The sequence below is a fragment of the Podarcis muralis genome, chromosome 10, assembly GCF_964188315.1.
Source record: "Podarcis muralis chromosome 10, rPodMur119.hap1.1, whole genome shotgun sequence".
NCBI lineage: Eukaryota > Metazoa > Chordata > Lepidosauria > Squamata > Lacertidae > Podarcis > Podarcis muralis.
In genome coordinates, this window is record NC_135664.1 from 59,726,088 (window position 1) to 59,744,284 (window position 18,197).

Consider the following 18,197-nt stretch of genomic DNA (forward strand, 5'->3'; position numbering starts at 1 on the left):
TTTAAAAACTTTCCCCCTAAGTCTCCCAAGTACCAAGATCTTTCTGAAGAAAGCAAAAAATAGCCAATAGTGAGAGGGGGCACACATCACTATGCTGTCCTGCTGGTGCTGTTGCATGAGATGGTGATGGGTCAGGTTGGTGGTGATCCTGATGAATACAGCCACTGCTGCAGCCACACTGTCACCACAGCTTACAGGATCACTTAGGGTGCATATCTGCAGTACCCTGAAGGATATGCAGAGTTCAGCAAATGTGGTTGCCAACTAACCTCCACATAAAGTCTAGTCTAGAACAGCAGTTTGATCTGCAGAAATCTGTCAAGCTTTTCATGCATTGTCGCCTGCTTCCTTGTAGATCAAGGTGCTGTTAAAGGCACAGGGAATCAGTAAAATAATTGTCAACCCTATCCGCAAGTGAACCATGCCATTTTCTGTGAAGAAAGGGTTTGCATTGTTTCTAAGGGCTGAGCAATGGGCTGAGGGAAGTTTCTAGTTGAGAGGAAATGCTAGTACAGTGATCATCAGATTCTAAGTATGAACATCTGCTGAGCTGCCTCAAGGGAAGATGTTCTTAATTGTTTCTTATAAAGCTATTATATCCAGAATTTCATTCTTGGTGTGATGATACTTAGCAGGATGGAAGAAAATGCAAAGAAAATAAAATACTTTTTGAATTCTTTGGGTTAACTACAGAGGTAATCATGTAATTCACCTGTCTCCTTTACATAACTGTACAGTGGTATCTCAGGTTACAAACACCTTGGGTTACAAACACTTTGGGTTGCAGACTCCGCTAACCCAGAAGTAGTACCTTGGGTTAAGAACTTTACCTCAGGATGAGAACAGAAATTGTGCAGTGGCAGCGCAGCAGCAGCGGGAGGCCCCATTAGCTAAAGTGGTACCTCAGGTTAAGAATGGTTTCAGGTTAAGAATGGACCTCCGGAATGAATTAAGTTTGTAACCAGAGGTACCACTGTACTTGGTTCAGTTTTTAGTTACTTGAGATTGTTTGAGTGGAAAAAAATCAGAATTTTTTAATTTCTATTATTTTTATAGACTGCTAATACAAAAAACAACAACAAGCAGTGTGCAGCATATTAAAAATTGTGGAAGGAAGGGTGTGTTTTCTTGCCTTCTCTGTAATAACAAACCTAAACCCCTGCTACCACCAACATGCTTATTTCATTTATTCCTCTGGATTCTTAATTACCAGTAGCCTGGTAGCTGTAGGGTAAATGTGTGGTACAAAACTAGTCAGTTGTTGTTGTTACAGTTTATTAACCACCTTCACCCCAAGTTCCCAGGATTGGTTACAACAATTAGTACAACATTAATATTAAAATGTAGTATTACACATTATGGGGTTTTTAAAATTTTAAAACAACTTATTTGGCCTGACATGACTTGGCTGGATGTTTTGGGCAAGCCTTCACCTGACATTGTATGTCACATCATATAACCATAAGCCAAGCACAGGGTTTCCTCAGACCATTATGCGATACAGTGGTACCTCGGGTTACATATGCTTCAGGTTACATACGCTTCAGGTTACAGACTCCGCTAACCCAGAAATAGTGCTTCAGGTTAAGAACTTTGCTTCAGGATGAGAACAGAAATTGCGCGGTGGCAGCGCAGCAGCAGCGGGAGGCCCCATTAGCTAAAGTTGTGCTTCAGGTTAAGAACAGTTTCAGGTTAAGAACGGACCTCTGGAACGAATTAAGTACGTAACCAGAGGTACCACTGTACTTCTCAAATGCCCAATAATCAGCTGGTTTGGAGGTATTTGGGAAGCAATGAGCACAAAGCTGAGCAAGCCTTTTGATCTTCCCCATATCTGCAGACCAACTCTGTCAGGTGTCTGTCAGATGATTAACAAGTGACTGGCCCTGCCCACTTGTCAAAGTTGGCCCAAAGGGTGGAAGGAGATAAAGATGTGACTTGCTGGACCAAAAAGGTTTCCTACTCCTGTTCTGATACATATAGCACTACACTATATGTCTGGATTGCCAATGTTTTATGGATGTTTTATTTATTTATTTTTTATGACATTGTTGTCTAAACAATGCCAATAAATGCTGAATTTGATTTAAATTTGATTTACATATAAAACTTTCTGATTCAAAATATTAATGGAGAATTCATGGGGGCTGCTAGACTACCCTCTCTTAGTTGCTTCTTTTAAGGACAAATACTATAGCAATCTGATAAATGTAGTCCATTACCCTTGTTCCACTTTTAAAAACGCTGTTCTTTTACAACAACAAATGTTTACCAATCTTACAGAATTTTCTACATGTATGCTTTTATGGGAATCATTTTTAAAAATCATTGTAAATTTTTTTTTTATACAAAAGAATAACTCCTAACTATTGCCCTATTTGATATAAATTGTTTTGTGAGACGAGCAGAGCATGTAAGCCTAACCACATGCAAGGAACTGGACCAGTTTTGAAGTGCCTGTTTGCCAAAACAGAATTTTTATATATGTCAGCTATTTAAAGATGAATTCCTCACCAGGTTGTGTAAGGTACTTTATGAACATATGTTCTTTTTATTAGGTCTCAGACATTTCATGGCTACCTGGAGGACATCATCAACTATCGCTGGGAACTGGAGGAAGGGAAGCCCAATCCCTTACGAGAATCTACTTTCCAAGAGCTACCCTTGCGCACTCGTGTGGAGATCTTGCACCGCCTTTGTGATTACCGACTTGATGCTGATGATGTCTTTGACCTACTCAAGGTGTGTTGGGTGGTGACAGATGTTGGATAGGGAACTGGAAAGTGGAATGGTACACACTTTCCACCAAGAAGTTAACACTTTGTGTTCATAGGTACATCCTATATCACTTTTTGTTACTAAGCTCATTTAAAAGGTGGCTTAATTTGTTAGATTGTTTGATGTCTTTAGACTTCCCAAACTGGACAACCTGAAGAAACAAGTGTGTGAAATTGGATATTGCTCTCTGGTATCTTTGATTTACTGATGCCTCGTGTGTATTTTTTCAGTGAATCAGTGTTCTGTGTTAAAGAAGGCTCATTGGTGGTTGTGGAAATATTGAGAAGCTATCTGAGTTTTAATAGATTAATGTCAGGTAGGAAGTATTCTGGACTACAGCTTCATGCATTCCCTTGTTGTTGTTTTATTGCCAGACTAAGCATCAACACGTGGGAACTTTTCGTTTGCAACACTATACTGTCTCTAGCTGCAATTTATTTTTAGTTCCTTTTTTGTTGTTGTTGGGAGTTATTTACACACACTTCTGCATAGTGTCTTCACAAGGCATTTGCTAATTTTGAAAACCACAGGTAGTAGTAAAATCTGAGTTGTTTTGGAGATTTCCCTTACTATGCTTGTTCGATAGGCATTGGTATGTGCATGTCATAGAACCCAGCCTTTGTTAGATAAAGTGGTTATTGTGAATGCCAACAGCAGCTGTGTTGTGTTACTGGTTAAGAGAGGCTAGGTATTTTTATTGTTCTTTGCATAAAATGTGGCCCTCAAGTTGCAAGTGTTAATCATAATTAAAATAACTGTAAGGAAGGCATATCATTTTAAGGAAGGTTAATATCTTTTCTTGAAAAGTGCTTCTGGGCATTTGGCCCAGATCCTTTTTCTTGTTGTCTTTTAAAAATAAATATAGTTTTATTGATTTCCAATATATAATAATTACAAAAGGGAGGGTTACACCCTCCTTCCAGTACGGATCAGCCTATTTAAGTTTGCCAAAGTCCAATCTGTGATTTCATTGCTTTCCATTTTTCAGGGTTATCAGTAAAGTATTTTTTTAAAGGATGCCACATTCAACAAAATTGTCTGTATCATTTCTGTTACTCAATGTATGTAACCTATTTGTTAATATTTTTAAATGTTTTATTGACATTGCTGAGGTTACTTACAGATGGCCATTTACTGTGAGGTGTCTGCTTATAATCTCATAGTGACTAAATCCAGACCATGATTTGGGGGATCGTGAAATAAGCATTATATTAATGTGTTCCTCCATGTGCAGACTTATTTATTTTTCTTTTAAAATGAAATGCAAGTTTTTTTCTATAAAGTGTGATGTCAGAAACCGTTGTTTGATCCTGGTCTGAGAGACTGACTAAAACCACACTTTGTCAGATCAGATGTAGCTGGGGTTTTTTTGCCCTGGGTGAAGCTTCCAGAGGGGCACCATTGAGGCTCCCATTGAGGATCCGTGTGTGTGTGTACACACAAATGCCCCCCCCACTGGGTTTTTTGACACGGGTGAAATAAAGCCTAGTTTTGCCCCTGCAAAATGAGCATGTACAACACTAAGCCATGATCCAAAAAGTGGTTTGTAGGATTGTCTGAATGTAGCCAGAGTGGATTTGCAACACAGTGTGAAATGTACATATATGTGAGGTGGTAGAGGAGCTGTAAAGCCTGCCTCACCACGTGGCTCGTTACCACAGATAGAGGGTGAGTTTATCAGCCAACCATCATAACCACAGGTGAAAACATTTTTATAAGTATCCCATTCAATTAATCCATTTGAATGTCATTACACTGGAATAAATTATCTCATGTCATTTTTCCAGTAAGTATCTATGACCAAGAGTTATCAGGAATTCAGTTTTGCAATCAGGTTGTTTCCAAAAAAAGTTCAAGGATGACCGGTTTCATGCATAATGCCGCTTTAGAAATAATCCCCGGAACAGTGTTGTGCAGGCAACCATTATATCAGACAAGGTCCTTTCATTGCTGCTTGAAGGGAGACGTTCAGCAGGTGTGACTTCTCTTGTTACTGCAATACTGTGGTAGAAGATGCACCTGCTTGCAGCTGAAGCCAAGTATGGTCTTTGTGGAACTTTAGAATTTTGGCATTTGAGGAGGGAGAGCCCACCTGCTGTTTTGCTATGAAAGGTATAAGAGGCCACTTTGGGTTTGGCTTTAGCAAGCTTTAATTAGCCTTTCTCGTGAATATATTTGTAGCGCACAAATCTCACAGTGAATTAACGCATCTGACCATTTTTTGGCAAGATGAAGTTTGACTGTGTACACCACCTCTGGTGGGTACAGTCAGGGTTTTAAGATGGGTGCAACAAATGCAGCAGTGATACTGAACAGCAGAAAAATGTGCTGGGCCAACAGAAGTTGGATATATTGGTTGAATCAAATGTTGTGTGCAAAACTGTTATATGATTGTCTCATGCTGCATAAAAAGCTACTCAGTGTTAATTGTCCATCTTTGTTAGGTTCACAAAAGAGCATTGTCAAAATGAAGTGACCATGAAGAACTTATATTTAGCCGAGAAAGGACGGCTTTCCCCCCCAAACACGTTACAGGCTGTCCAGAACCCCAGAGATGCCTGTACTATTACTAGTATTAGTGGACAAGTGTTGGTGGTTGGTTTTCCACTGTTGTCTTTTTGTATATTTGCTTTCAAATACAGGGTTTGGATGCAGATAGCCTTCGGGTGGAACCGCTGGGTGAGGATGGCAACGGTGCCCTCTACTGGTATTTCTATGGCACTCGTATGTACAAAGAGGAACCCATGAAACCAAATGGAGAAATGCCTTCAGACAGGTACAAACTTACCTTTGTAGCAAGGAGAAGGTGGATGAGAGTGCCAGAAAGGAGCAAATTTGTGAAAGGAATAGTGATTGGAGTGCCACTGCAAGGGCTACAAAATCAACAAGTTTACTTATCTCCTGTTAATTACAAAATATGCAGAGTTTTCAGAGTATTTTATTGTTTTTATTCTGTTTGCTTTCAAAAGCCCCTTCAAAAGCCTTCTGAGATAGGCGGCTGTTGTTCCCATTTTACTGGGAAGTGAAGCTAAGAAAGTGACTGCTTCAAGGTCTCACAAGGAATCCATTACAAGGATGGGACTTGGAAATAGGAGAAAGTTCTACTCTAGACGTTATACCAGAGTGGTTCTTGTATAGGGCAGCTAAAACCAAGTATAGCCTTGCAGATTGTAAGAATTCTGCCACTTGAGACACATTTTGCCACACTTACTTACTACCTGCTGGAAAAAGAGTCATGTCCACTGTTGAATTGATTTCCCAAGTAGCTGTGCCCTTCTCTTCTGTTACCCTCCTTGGAACGAATCTCTTTCCTAGCTTGACTCCTAGCAGCTGTTTCAGTGCTTCTTATGGTCACTGCTCTCTTGTTACCCTCCTGCTCTTGCCAACTGCTACTATCATATTCTGTAGCTATTCTGTAACTTTTCAATGTGTTCTAGGGGATGTGGGATACAGACAAGCACTCAAAGCATTCCTGGAAAAATAGTAAAAAGACGAGGGCGACCTCCAAAACGAAAGAAACTACTGGAGGAGAATCTCTTAAGGTAAAGAAATGCCATGTTTGAAATATTAACCAAAGATAATCGAATGCATGCGTTTGTGTAGTGTCATCTGAGTACATGATGCTTTACAGAGTAGAGGAGCTTACAATCTAAATGTTGACAGTAACGAAAATGAAGGGGATGATGAAAAGGTTGTGGCATAAGTAACAGGGGATGAATGTGAACAAGTCTTGTTGAATATAAAGCCTTCTGAAGGGGACCTGAATTCAAATTGAACTTTATGACCATATGTAGCCTATGATTTGCCTTCTAATGATAAAACTGAGCTACATCAATATCTACCAAGTGCTGTGACATTTCAGTGGCAGTATTTGTTTCATTCTAGCAGTGAATGTATTACTTTGCTTAAATTTGCTTTATAGCTTAGCCGGTAGAGCATGAGACTCTTAATCTCAGGGTTGTATGTTCAAGCCCCATGTTGGACAAAAGATTCTTCATTGCAGGGGGTTGGAGTAGATGGCCCTTGTGGTCCCTTCCAGCTCTACAACTCTACAATTCTATGATTCTATATCGTTTCCTAACAATACTGTTTATTTTATTTGTTGCTCATAGAGAGAAGGCAGAAGAAAATGCACTTGTGTGTGAGTCACAGATGAGAAATGGTAAGGGGAAATTATGGACCATAGTTAATTTTTTTAATACAGTGTTTCAGGATGGAGGGCTTCCTGATAATCCTTTCTCTTTTGTCAAATTCATTCTAAACAGATAGGGAACAAGAGGCCTGCTTGTATTAATTAGAATTTCATTTGTACAGTTCTCTCTGTATTTAAAGTAATGACAGTCGAGTCTGAATGGTTTCTTTAGATGCTTCCCACTTTTCTTTCTTGTTGGAATTGTCTGTATTTATGCTTTTCATATTTCACCTTCAAGAAACTCATACCCTTCTTGGCCTCCCTTCTTTTTGAGTATTTCTGACCATGGGATTTCATCCAGTAGTTTAAGCCTTTTGAAATCAGTGCAGAGTGTATATGTAAATACACTCAGCATTCCCTTGCCTCTGTATAATGAAATCCAAGAGGACATGGCCACTTTCTCCCAAGGTTCCCAGTACTACCTCATTGATCAGTTCCTTCCTATTGGTGAGGACCAGGTCCAAAATAAATGATCCCTTTGCTGCTTCTTCTACCTTCTGGAAAATGAAATGGTCAGCAAGGCAATGGAGGAATTTGTTGGACCTTATGATATCTATGATATTATGGCAGAGTTTGGGTATCAGTGTAGTTGAAGTCTCTCATGACTACTCATCTCTCCTTTTTGAATGTTTGGTCATCTGTCCTAGGGTTATATTAGTGCTTATGCTCTCATTGCTTAGCATTTTTATTTTATTTTGTCAAAGGTTCTCAAGGACCAGGTCATGGAACATGGTGGCTGCTATGTCAGACAGAAGAGGAGTGGAAGCAGGTCACAGAGAGCTTCCGAGAGAGAACATCTTTAAGAGAGAGGCAGCTTTACAAGCTCCTGAGTGAAGATTTCCTGCCAGAGATCTGCAACATGATTGCACAAAAGGTAAGAAGAAGTATTTGAATAAGTTGAGAGTTGAGAGCAGGCTTGTTTTTTGTTTATATGAAGAAGAAAATGATAGGGCCCAGATTCTGTGACCAGATAACCAAAGATATGTTGTTGGAATTCCCCCTCCCCCCTCAAAAAAATGATAAAAAATTTCTCAAACATACTTATGTGCTTTGTCACATCTGGATTTTTTTTGCTGTTTCTTTTTTTAAAACATGCACAAATTAGTAGAGCAAAAAAGGAGGATACACATAGGTAATGCAACTGGATAATGTATAATAGAAAACATTTAACTTCTAGAATGATCATTCACACAAACTCACTGAATATTTGAGGCATCTGCATATGCTAACAATATGTACTCGAGATTTTCTTCATAATGAATTAAAGTCAGAAGATTTATCTAAAGTGCATTATTGTGCCATGGTTAAATTCATATAGCTAGTAATCAAGGGGAGAAAGTGAAGAAGTTTGGCTATCTAAAACTGCTGTAGAGTTCCAAGTGCATTCTTTGCAGTAGATAAGAACCATTTTGTTCAGTTTTGGGAGAATTTGTAATCTCTGTGCTCAGAAGTGGGCTACTGAGTAGAATGGAGAAGAATTTAATTATATTTCTCTTGAGAGCATTGTAGTGGATAGCTATGTTCTCTCTCCCCCCGCCCATCCCCTTCACTACGTCAGTTCAGATTGACAGTGATCTGGAAGGGGAAGTATGCTTTCATTTGCAGCATTTGGCTTGACTCATATGTGTGAAATTACTTACTCTCTGGTTTTAGAACATTATGAAGAATAATGTGGGGAGATGGACTAGTGAATAGAAGGTTGATTGGTCCTGTTTTGTGGCAGAAGGTTGCATTGGATGATATTTTAGTCCATTTCAGCACTCTAATTCTTTGATATTTGAATCTGGAGGATACTTGTCAATCTCAGCAGCACTCAGTCTTTTGTAGTTTGTTTGTTTGTTTGCTTTGCTTTGCTTTTGTTCTTGATATCATTTGAAGAATCAACTCCTGTAATTCATTATCCAGGCCTGGTCTTTGAGTAATTTTGTATCTTAATATAGCTTCTGTGACTTCATCTGTGAGGGATGATAAATGAGAAATGAATTGCTAAGCGCTCTGTACATTGAAAAATATTACAGAAAATGTTACTAATAAATGGCATAAATCCAAATACGAAGCCTATGTACCAATGCTGATCCATGTTGATTTCTTTCACCACTTTTTAGGAGAAACGTCTGCAGAGAATGGAGTTTTCTCCTCGGTGGATGTCTGATCGTCAGCACATAAAGCCAATAAGGCAAGAGGTAATGTGCTATGTAATAGCAGAATAGAGGACGCGGGTGGCGCTGTGGTCTAAACCATTGAACCTCTTGGGCTTGCCAATTGGAAGGTCGGCGGTTCAAATCCCCACAACGGAGTAAGCTCCCATTGCTCTGTTCCAGCTCCTGCCAACCTAGCAGTTTGAAAGCATACCTGTGCGAGTAGATAAATAGGTACCGCTGCAGCGGGAAGGTAAACGTGCGCTCTGGTTTCTGTCATGGTGTCCTGTTGTGCCAGAAGCTGTTTAGTCATGCTGGCCACATGACCCAGAAAGCTGTCTCTGGACAAACACTGGCTCCCTCAGCCTGAAAGCGAGATGAGCACCGCAACCCCATAGTCACCTTTGACTGGACTTAACCATCCAGGGGGTCCTTTACCTTACCTTTAATAGCAGAATAGGTTAGCACAAATTAGGTTTACAGTACCACCCATCAGCATTATCACTGAATGTGCTCACCTCAGCAACAAGTAGAAAATTAGATCATAGAAACAGTACTTCAGGTAAGGTAACTTCATTTGGATATATAGGCATATTTATTATTTATGAATACAATACAGATCTCAGGCCTACATATAAGGAAACTTACACCTGATTGCCATCAGCCAGCACCTTTGTTTTCTTTCTGTAAGCTCATCACACATACTATAACACAGTTGGCACATCATAGTAACCTTAATTATTAGTTTTATTTATTCAGGTAATGTATAACCAGTTCTGCATGAAAATCAATCCCAAAGTGGGGTACAACATAATATATAATACAGTCCTAAAATAAAGCAATATAAAAAATTAAACCACAATAAATCAAATTGACATGGCAGCAGCATAAGCATGAAGCATAAACATGACCAAAATTTCCTCCAGTCAACAACCAAATGTCTGAGTAAATAAAAATGTCTTTGAAAGTTTGTGTGAAACCCATCAGGTCTGGTGTCAACAAAATATGTTAGGAGACGGCATTCCACAGACATGAACCATGAAGATTGCTCTTGCTTCAATTCTCTTTCTCTAGCATGAGTAGCAGCAGGAAGCCATGATCCCTGCCATAACATTATGCCCAAAGCAGTGATTGTGGTTTGTTTTGCTTCAAACAAACCTTACTGTTAAGCCAAGATTTGTTCTTAAATAGATGACAACTTCATTTATCAGTTATGAAGAAATTTTGAAATATAGATAAAGCTCTTGAAATGTCTTCATTTAATATAGAGATGGGTTGGAAAGAATTTTTGGCTAAATGCCTACCTCCCAGATAGCCATCTGGTTGTCATCAGTACAGAACTTCCAGCCTTCAATCTAATCCAGAAACAAAGGTCTCTGTTGAAGCATTTCAAAGCATTGAATGGCAGACTCAGCCATTACTTCAACATCTGGGAAATGAGATGGTACATAGTGTCAGCACCTGAACTATATCACCACAAATCAGTGCGTTCCCAAATCTGTGTTTCACACCAAATTATACCTGAAGTTGCTTTTTGCCTTGCTGAAAATTGCAGTTGCATATTTGAAGTAGCCGTTTGCCTTTCTTGCTACACAGAAGTGAAAAGGAAAGAATAGTTATGTACTGATGATGAAACTGGTCAGAGGGAGAAGGCTGGTGAGATGAGGTGTCGGAAGCTGAAAGGCTAACAAGGCTTAGTGAGCTAGGAGAGTCTGGCAGAGAGAAGTCAAGAATTGGAAGCTGAACTGGCAAATGGGAGGAGGGAGGTCAAGAGACAGCGCTGAACAAGGCTGGTGAAGAGGCATGGGTGTCTCCCCTTCCTGCTGTGACAAGTGCCCCTCCCTCCCTGTCACCCAGAACCAGGAGAGGCATGAAAAGGTTGGAGGAGAGATTGGCTGCATGTAGGCACAGTCTCCAGGTGATTGGGGAATGCCCTGCAGAGGAGGAGGCATAGACAGCTGTGGGGAGGAGGGAACCTTTAGTATCAGCAACTAATTTCATAGAATAAGATCCATAGGGAATGCACTGATGTGCTCATTAGGTCTGACACTCAGCCCGGTCTATGGAGATTGTGTTTTTGCTAATAAAGATCAACTTTGAACTGGCCGTCACACTCTGTGACAACTGTGGAGCCAAGGAGTATTAATATTTTCAGCTTAATTAATGAGAATAAAGTGACACTTCTTCATCATCCTGGGAGCCGCTGCCCTTGTTTAGCAGAGCAGCCCCAGGAGTGGAGTGTGCACTGCTGCATTATTTCCATTTTTAGGTGCAAGAAGTACAATAAAAATCATCCAGGAAATAAGAAGGTGCATATTTATGTACAGGCAAGAAAATTGCAAATTTGGATGTAGAGAAACAAATGGGTGCTAATCAGTAGGGGGCTTGCTGTAGGACCTATGGTGCTTAGCTAATTAGTTAATTGCTGCCTATGGGCCAGTGTGTGTCAGCACTCCCATAAGCTCCCAAGTCTCTTTTAATTTTTCACCTGAGGAGCGGAGGCAGGGAGGGGAGGGGTAGCAGTTATTCTGGATGCAAGTCTCTGGACATACCCATTTCCAGGGAAACACAATGTCAAGTGTTTTGTTTCATTGAATTGTATTTCTTTCTTTTTAAATTGGAAGGCTTTCCAGCACATGATGCAGGGAAGTTGTTGAGACTGTAGTCATAACACACAAATCTCTTTGTATCCGACCATGTATGGCATCTGTGGAGTTGCCCCTTCCGTCTGGTTCCAAGATGTAGATGCTGCTTAAATATGTAACTGCTCTGTAGGCTTCTAATCCTTTGCAATAGTTCTCAAACAGGTGGTTCAGATTAGCTTCTCATTAAAAAAAACCTTCTGAGCAGCACCTTCATTAAGAAGAAGCTGCGGAAATTCTAGTCGGTATCACATGGGGGGGAGAGGAAGGAGCAAGGGCTGTGTTTGAGGCAAGACCAAGGCATGGGGGACTGCACAGATTGTGTTGAACTCTGAGAGAGAATTTCTTTTGGGGGGCCTATATCAGAGCAGAGAGCAGAAGTTCTTGGAGCCTGTTGTTCTGCATAGTCCACAGTGCCCTCTGCTGCAGGCATGTGAGTGGTGCTTCAGCAAAGCAGCCAACATGCTTTCATGTCTCCAAAGGCATTTTCACATTCACACAATTTATCACCCAACAATTTTTCTGTTTCCTCAAAAAAGTGTTTCTATGGCATCTTGTTGGGAATGGGGTGTGCGGGGGCTTAGGCTGAACTGAATCAGTTCCTGAACCTTCATTGGCTTGAACCAACACAACTTCAGTTACAGCTGAGCCCAAACTACGTTTTAAAAATGGTTTGGATCCCCATATAACATAATTTGTTTTCATGATGGTTTGCAAAACAATATAAAGTAAGACAGGTCCAAAGTCTTAAGAGATAACAAATTAAATTTTGACAGAGAAGAGTCAGCAGAGGGAGGGAGACAGAACAATGGGGTGTATCTTTGCAAATGCAATTATGTGTGCATAGGTTTTGATTTAGCTTGGGGTAAAAAAACAGGTTTATGCAAAAAGCTACACATAACACAGCATTTGTGAATAGACCTTGCATTTTTTAACTAGAATGTAGTAGAAAGCTCTCCAGCACATATTTTTTTGTATGAAAAGGGGGCTTTGGGATCCATCTGAAATGTTTCCCCAAAACCTAACCCCCCCCCCATACTTCCTTTTTTGTGCAGCAATCTGCTGCTGCTTGTGGCCCTAAACAGCTGCAACCTCAGGGCCATTTTTGCTCTCAGATTGGTGCATGATGACAGAACTATGACGACGGAAGAAGTCCTATTTTGAGCAAAGAAATGATACTGAAACTGCAGCCCATCTGCACTACATAGAGGCTCACACTTCTGCAGCCTGAAGACCATGCCTTAATTGCATGAGGAACACTTCATCTCTCTATAGCACCTCATAATAAAACTGCTTATTTTGTGGTAGAATAAAATATTCATGGAATGCAGCCCTACCCCCCCCCCATTCTAATTTAGCATTGGATGCTGTAGCCTAATGACAGAATTCAACACTTTTAAAGACTCTAAAGTGAACTCACAGTATATTTCCCTATAAATCCAATCATAGGTTTTATCCCCCCCCCCCACTCTCCAAGCCTGCTATGCCGTAAACTATTTGGACATAGCCAACATGGTACCTTACTGACCTTGGCCTTGTGTTCTCAACACCTATCATCCCTGACCATGGCCAAGCTGGCAGGGGCTGGTGGGAGTTGCAATCCAAAGCAGGGTACCAGGTTAGCAACCCTGATCTAGAGGGTGCTCAGTGGTAAGTGTGTAAGTTGTATAAAAGAAACCCACCTGTATAATAGTTCTATAAGAGAAATACTTATTGTTAGCAAAAGAATCAGACTGTATTTAATAATGTAGTTAGCTCCCGATTTTGACTTTAGTTTTTTCTGTAGAATTTAGGCTGGAGCGTTAGAGATGTACACTGCCCTTTGAAATTCTTATTTGTTGACACTAGCTCTGTAACTTTCAGTAAAATATGAAAGTCCTGGTAAATAACTCTCTAGAAAAATCAGTTAAATAGTTTGTGTATTTTGGGAGATTTTCTTTTAGTATTTTAATCCTCACATAAGCATAAGTATTCAGGCACTATTGTATCTGAATAAATTCTATAGGGACGATCCTGTGAGTGGTCAGATGAAATGGACTAAATAACATAAAAGGTCTAATTGCTCTGATTCTCTTTAAATTATTATCTTGGGATTAATTGGATACACTGGCAACACTAGTTCAAATACACAAGCTCACTTTGGTGGGCTGGGTTGCACGCAAAGGACACCTTGCATTCTGATGTGAGGAACAGGTGTTTGTATCCAGTTCTCTGCCTTGCTTTCATTTTGTAAAGTAGCCCATGTCTTATGATTTTTTTACTGTTGTCTAACTAGCATTCTTCTATTAAAGGACAAAGCAGGGGCCTAGGGACCTTGCTTAATGCATTGTTGTTGCTGGTGGCAAGGATGGGAGATGATGTCAGACAATTCTCCAAGGAAGCATTACTGAAGGAAATGACTAAATAGTATTTCTGCAACAACACAAATATAGAGGCACTTAGGGTATCTAGGGTGGAAGCTAGCTTGCCTTTCTAGCAATTTATCAGTGCCCCCTCAGGTCCCATTTGCAGGCAGGTGAAAAAAAATAAAGCAATAATGGCTAAGGTGCAGGCTTTTGTCTGAATTAATGATGGGCTAAGGCCTGAAGGGCAGTGAGGAGGCTCCAGCTGATCATTAATTCTCAGGAAATAGATTGCATTGAAGACCCAGTTTTCAATGCAGTGGTGAACCTATATCTGGGCTATGCCACTTCTGGTTGCAGACAAAGGTTCCCATGACTGACTGTTCCTTCCACTTACCATGTTTTCTATGTAGAAGGTTCATTCAACCATGGAAATTTCCATCTGGCATCTAAAGTGGCATTGTTGGGGAGAAGGGTTATAGTTATAGAAGCTCTTCTATAGCCATGGCAGGGAATTCTTTTCCAGCCTAAGGACTGCATTCCCTTCTTGGCAACCTTCCTGGGGCCACATATACCACTGGCAAACATGCCACCTTTGTACTGTAGGCTAGCTTGTGCACACTCACACTCATCTCTGTCCTCCATCCAGACAAGCAAGAGGCATTATCAAAGTTCAAATGCACAGCCCAGCCAGGGCAAAACACTTTGGGTGTAAAGCAGAGGCGCTGGGGGTTGTGGCCTGGGGAGAGTTCCAGTGACCAGCCAGGGGGTCACTGTTCTGCATATAGGGATTTATTGTGTAGAGGACCATTCCATCATCTGAGCCCAGAAACAGGCTTACTTTCCTCAGCAATCCATAAACAGATTGTTATATTGTGTTATATTGTTCAGCTACTCTCCTCAGCAAGCAGTAGGCCTCAGTGATAATTTATAATCTATAGAGGGAAGGAAGCAATAAACTTCTTCTTTCTTGTGGTATTTAAGATGTACAGTGGTGCCTCGCAAGACGAAATTAATTCGTTCTGCGAGTTTTTTCGTCTTGCGGTTTTTTTCGTCTTGCGAAGCACGGTTTCGGAAAAGTTTTGGAAAAGCTTCAAAAATCACCAAAGTCTTCAAAAACCTCAAAAAAGGCTACCACACCGCGTGCTATGAGTTGCTCCTCGAAGTCAAGTCGCAACTGTATTAACGGTTTTAAGAAAAAGGAAACAAACTTGCAAGACGTTTCTGTCTTGCGAAGCAAGCCCATAGGGAAAATCGTCTTGCGAAGCAACTCAAAAAACCAAAAACCCTTTCGTCTTGCGAGTTTTCCGTCTTGCAAGGCATTCGTCTTGCGAGGTACCACTGTATCTGTGCCATGCAACTTTACAAACAAGGTAGAAAAGTTGCCAGATGGTGCAAATATCAATAATCTGGTAGTTGTGAATAGTATAATCGGCTTTATAAGCTGAAATAGTAGTATGATTCTATAAGCAGAAATTGTAAGCCATTGCAGTAAAGTCTCAAGTGTGTCCTACTAATAGAGGCATTTAGATACTTGCTGGACCATAACTGGTGTAAATAATCATATCCCCCCCCCCCTTTGCTCACTTTTTTCTAAACTAAAAGGTGCAGATGTTGTAACCTTTCCTTATTTGGGAATTGTTCCAGCCCTCTGGTCATTTTGGTTGCCCTTTTCTGAATCTTTTCCAGCTCTGCGATATCCTTTCTGAGGTGAGGCAAGCAAATCTGTGCATAGTATTCCAAATGAATACTATGAATACCATGGATTTGCATAACAGCATTATGATACTGTCAGTTTTATTTTCAATCCTTTTCATTTTGAGGGACTTTATCTGATTTTTTTTGGGGGGGGGGAATAAGTTAGTTTGTCATCTGGATCACCTCTATATGCTTAATGAAACTGTCAAAGAATTCTAAAAGGTTAGTGAAACAGATGTTACCCTTGCTGCTTCAGCAAGACTTATACTTCTATGTGCTTAGTAATTCTGCTTTTAATAATGTTTGCTTCCAGTTTTCCTGGAACAGAAGTTAAGCTAAAGGACCTGGATACCATACCCTCAGTTTGAAAACTGAAGTGTAAACTGAAAAATTAGTTGTCACACCCTTTCTTTCTCTTTGTCTTTTTTAAAAAAAATAATTGTGATTTTCAATTATATACATTTCAATACTTTTACAGTCATTTTAACATTTCAAAACTAGACTTACTTCCTCCTTACTGCGGTTCCTTAAAATTATTTTCATCATTTCCTGCATATTCTAAATTAACTTAACTTATATTCATCTACTTTTAATTATATACTCTTATGAAACTGCAGGTTATTACAATAATCCCGCCAATGAACTTATCTGTTTACAATTTGTTTGTAAATATTCAATAAACCATTTCTATTCTTTTATAAAAAGTCTGTTAACTTGATTTCTTATTTTTCTGGTAAGTTTCGCCATTTCTGCATAGTCATAAGTTTTGTATCCATTCTTCTTTTGTCTGGACGACTTCTTTCCATTTTGGGGCAAATAACATTCTTGCCGCTGTAGTTGCATACATGAATAAATTTCTATACTGTTTTAGTTCTACCTCTATAATTCCCAGAAGAAAAGCTTCACAGTAAGCTTTAACCTTACTACAAGGCCACCACATATTATAGAAAGTACAGTGGTATCTCGGAAGTTGAACAGAATCCATTCTGGAAGTCCGTTCGACTTCCAAAACGTTTGGAAACCAAGGCGTGGCTTCTGATTGGCTGCAGGAGCGGAAGCTGCATCAGACGTTCAGGTTCCAAAGAACGTTTGCAAACCGGAACACTCACTTCTGGGTTTGTGGCATTCAGGAGCCAAAATGTTTGACTCAGAAGGTGTTCATGAACCAAGGTGCGACTGTACCTTCTTTCTTTTTGACTTATACATTTTTGCCAGTTTACTCGGTGTTAGATACCATTTATATAACTTTTTCATGTAGTTTTCTCTTAAACCATAGCATGCTGTAAATTTTATATCCATATTCCACGGTCGTTCCCACACTTCCATATCTATATTATAACAGTATCTATTGCCTAATGTATCATTGGGGACACGGATGGCGCTGTGGGTTAAACCACAGAGCCTAGGACTTGTCGATCAGAAGGTCGGCGGTTCAAATCCCCGTGACGGGGTGAGCTCCCGTTGCTCGGTCCCTTCTCCTGCCAACCTAGCAGTTCAAAAGCATGTCAAAGTGCAAGTAGGTAAATAGATAAATAGCAGGAAGGTAAATGGCATTTCCGTGAGCTGCTCTGGTTCGCCAGAAGCGGCTTAGTCATGCGGGCCACATGACCCGGAAGCTGTCTGCAGACAAATGCCGACTCCCTCGGCCTATAGAGTGAGATGAGCGCACAACTCCAGAGTCGGTCACGACTGGACCTAATGGTCAGGGGTACCTTTACCTTTACCTTTAATCTATCATTGAAGATTTTACTTGCTCATCCTTTGTCTCCCCTTCCAGTAATATCTTACACATTTTAGACAGCACTTTAACATTGCATTCCAATAGACCTCTCTCCAGTTGTGATATTTGTTCCCCAAACCCTCATTTCCTATCTTTCTTAAATACTTTATTCAAATGATATTGTATCCATGTTGTTAACTTTCTGATAAATCATTAAATTATTTTAATTTAAACTCTTCTCCCTCTTGTTTTAATAAATTTCTACAAATTGTCCAACCTATCATATTCTTTTTCTTTACCACTGGCTTCCAATTATGAGAGTCAAAGTGGTGTTTTTATCTCCAATAATTTTTTGTATTTATCCCATACTCTCTACAAATTTTTCCTAATTATGTGATTTGTAAATCCTTTGTGTACTTTCACCTTTTCATAGGCGTGCCAGCTTCCAATATTATCATGACCATCTAAATCTAAGATATGTGGATTCTCCAATGTCATCCAGTCATTCAGCCACCCTAAAGTGACTTACCGTATATGCCACATTTTTTAGGCTATAAAGCTGAAGCATGCACTGGGCTAAAAGCTAAAGCTGTCTTATGAAATTCTAAACTGACATTCTCACTAGACATGTTGTGTCCAATATATATTGGGTTTTTAACCCACTCTCCTAAAATGGGATTGAAGCAA

General features: G+C 40.0%; 1 protein-coding gene across 1 annotated transcript in view; it reads left to right on the forward strand.

Annotated features, from left to right (window-relative positions):
- Positions 1-18,197, forward strand: part of CECR2 (CECR2 histone acetyl-lysine reader) — a 119,445-nt gene that overhangs the window by 77,378 nt on the left and 23,870 nt on the right. Inside the window, exons 3-8 of the mRNA XM_028747671.2 lie at positions 2,559-2,742; positions 5,421-5,554; positions 6,216-6,320; positions 6,891-6,940; positions 7,675-7,844; positions 9,076-9,153. Of these exons, the coding sequence (XP_028603504.2) occupies positions 2,559-2,742; positions 5,421-5,554; positions 6,216-6,320; positions 6,891-6,940; positions 7,675-7,844; positions 9,076-9,153 (721 nt within the window). The remainder of the gene's footprint in view (positions 1-2,558; positions 2,743-5,420; positions 5,555-6,215; positions 6,321-6,890; positions 6,941-7,674; positions 7,845-9,075; positions 9,154-18,197) is intronic.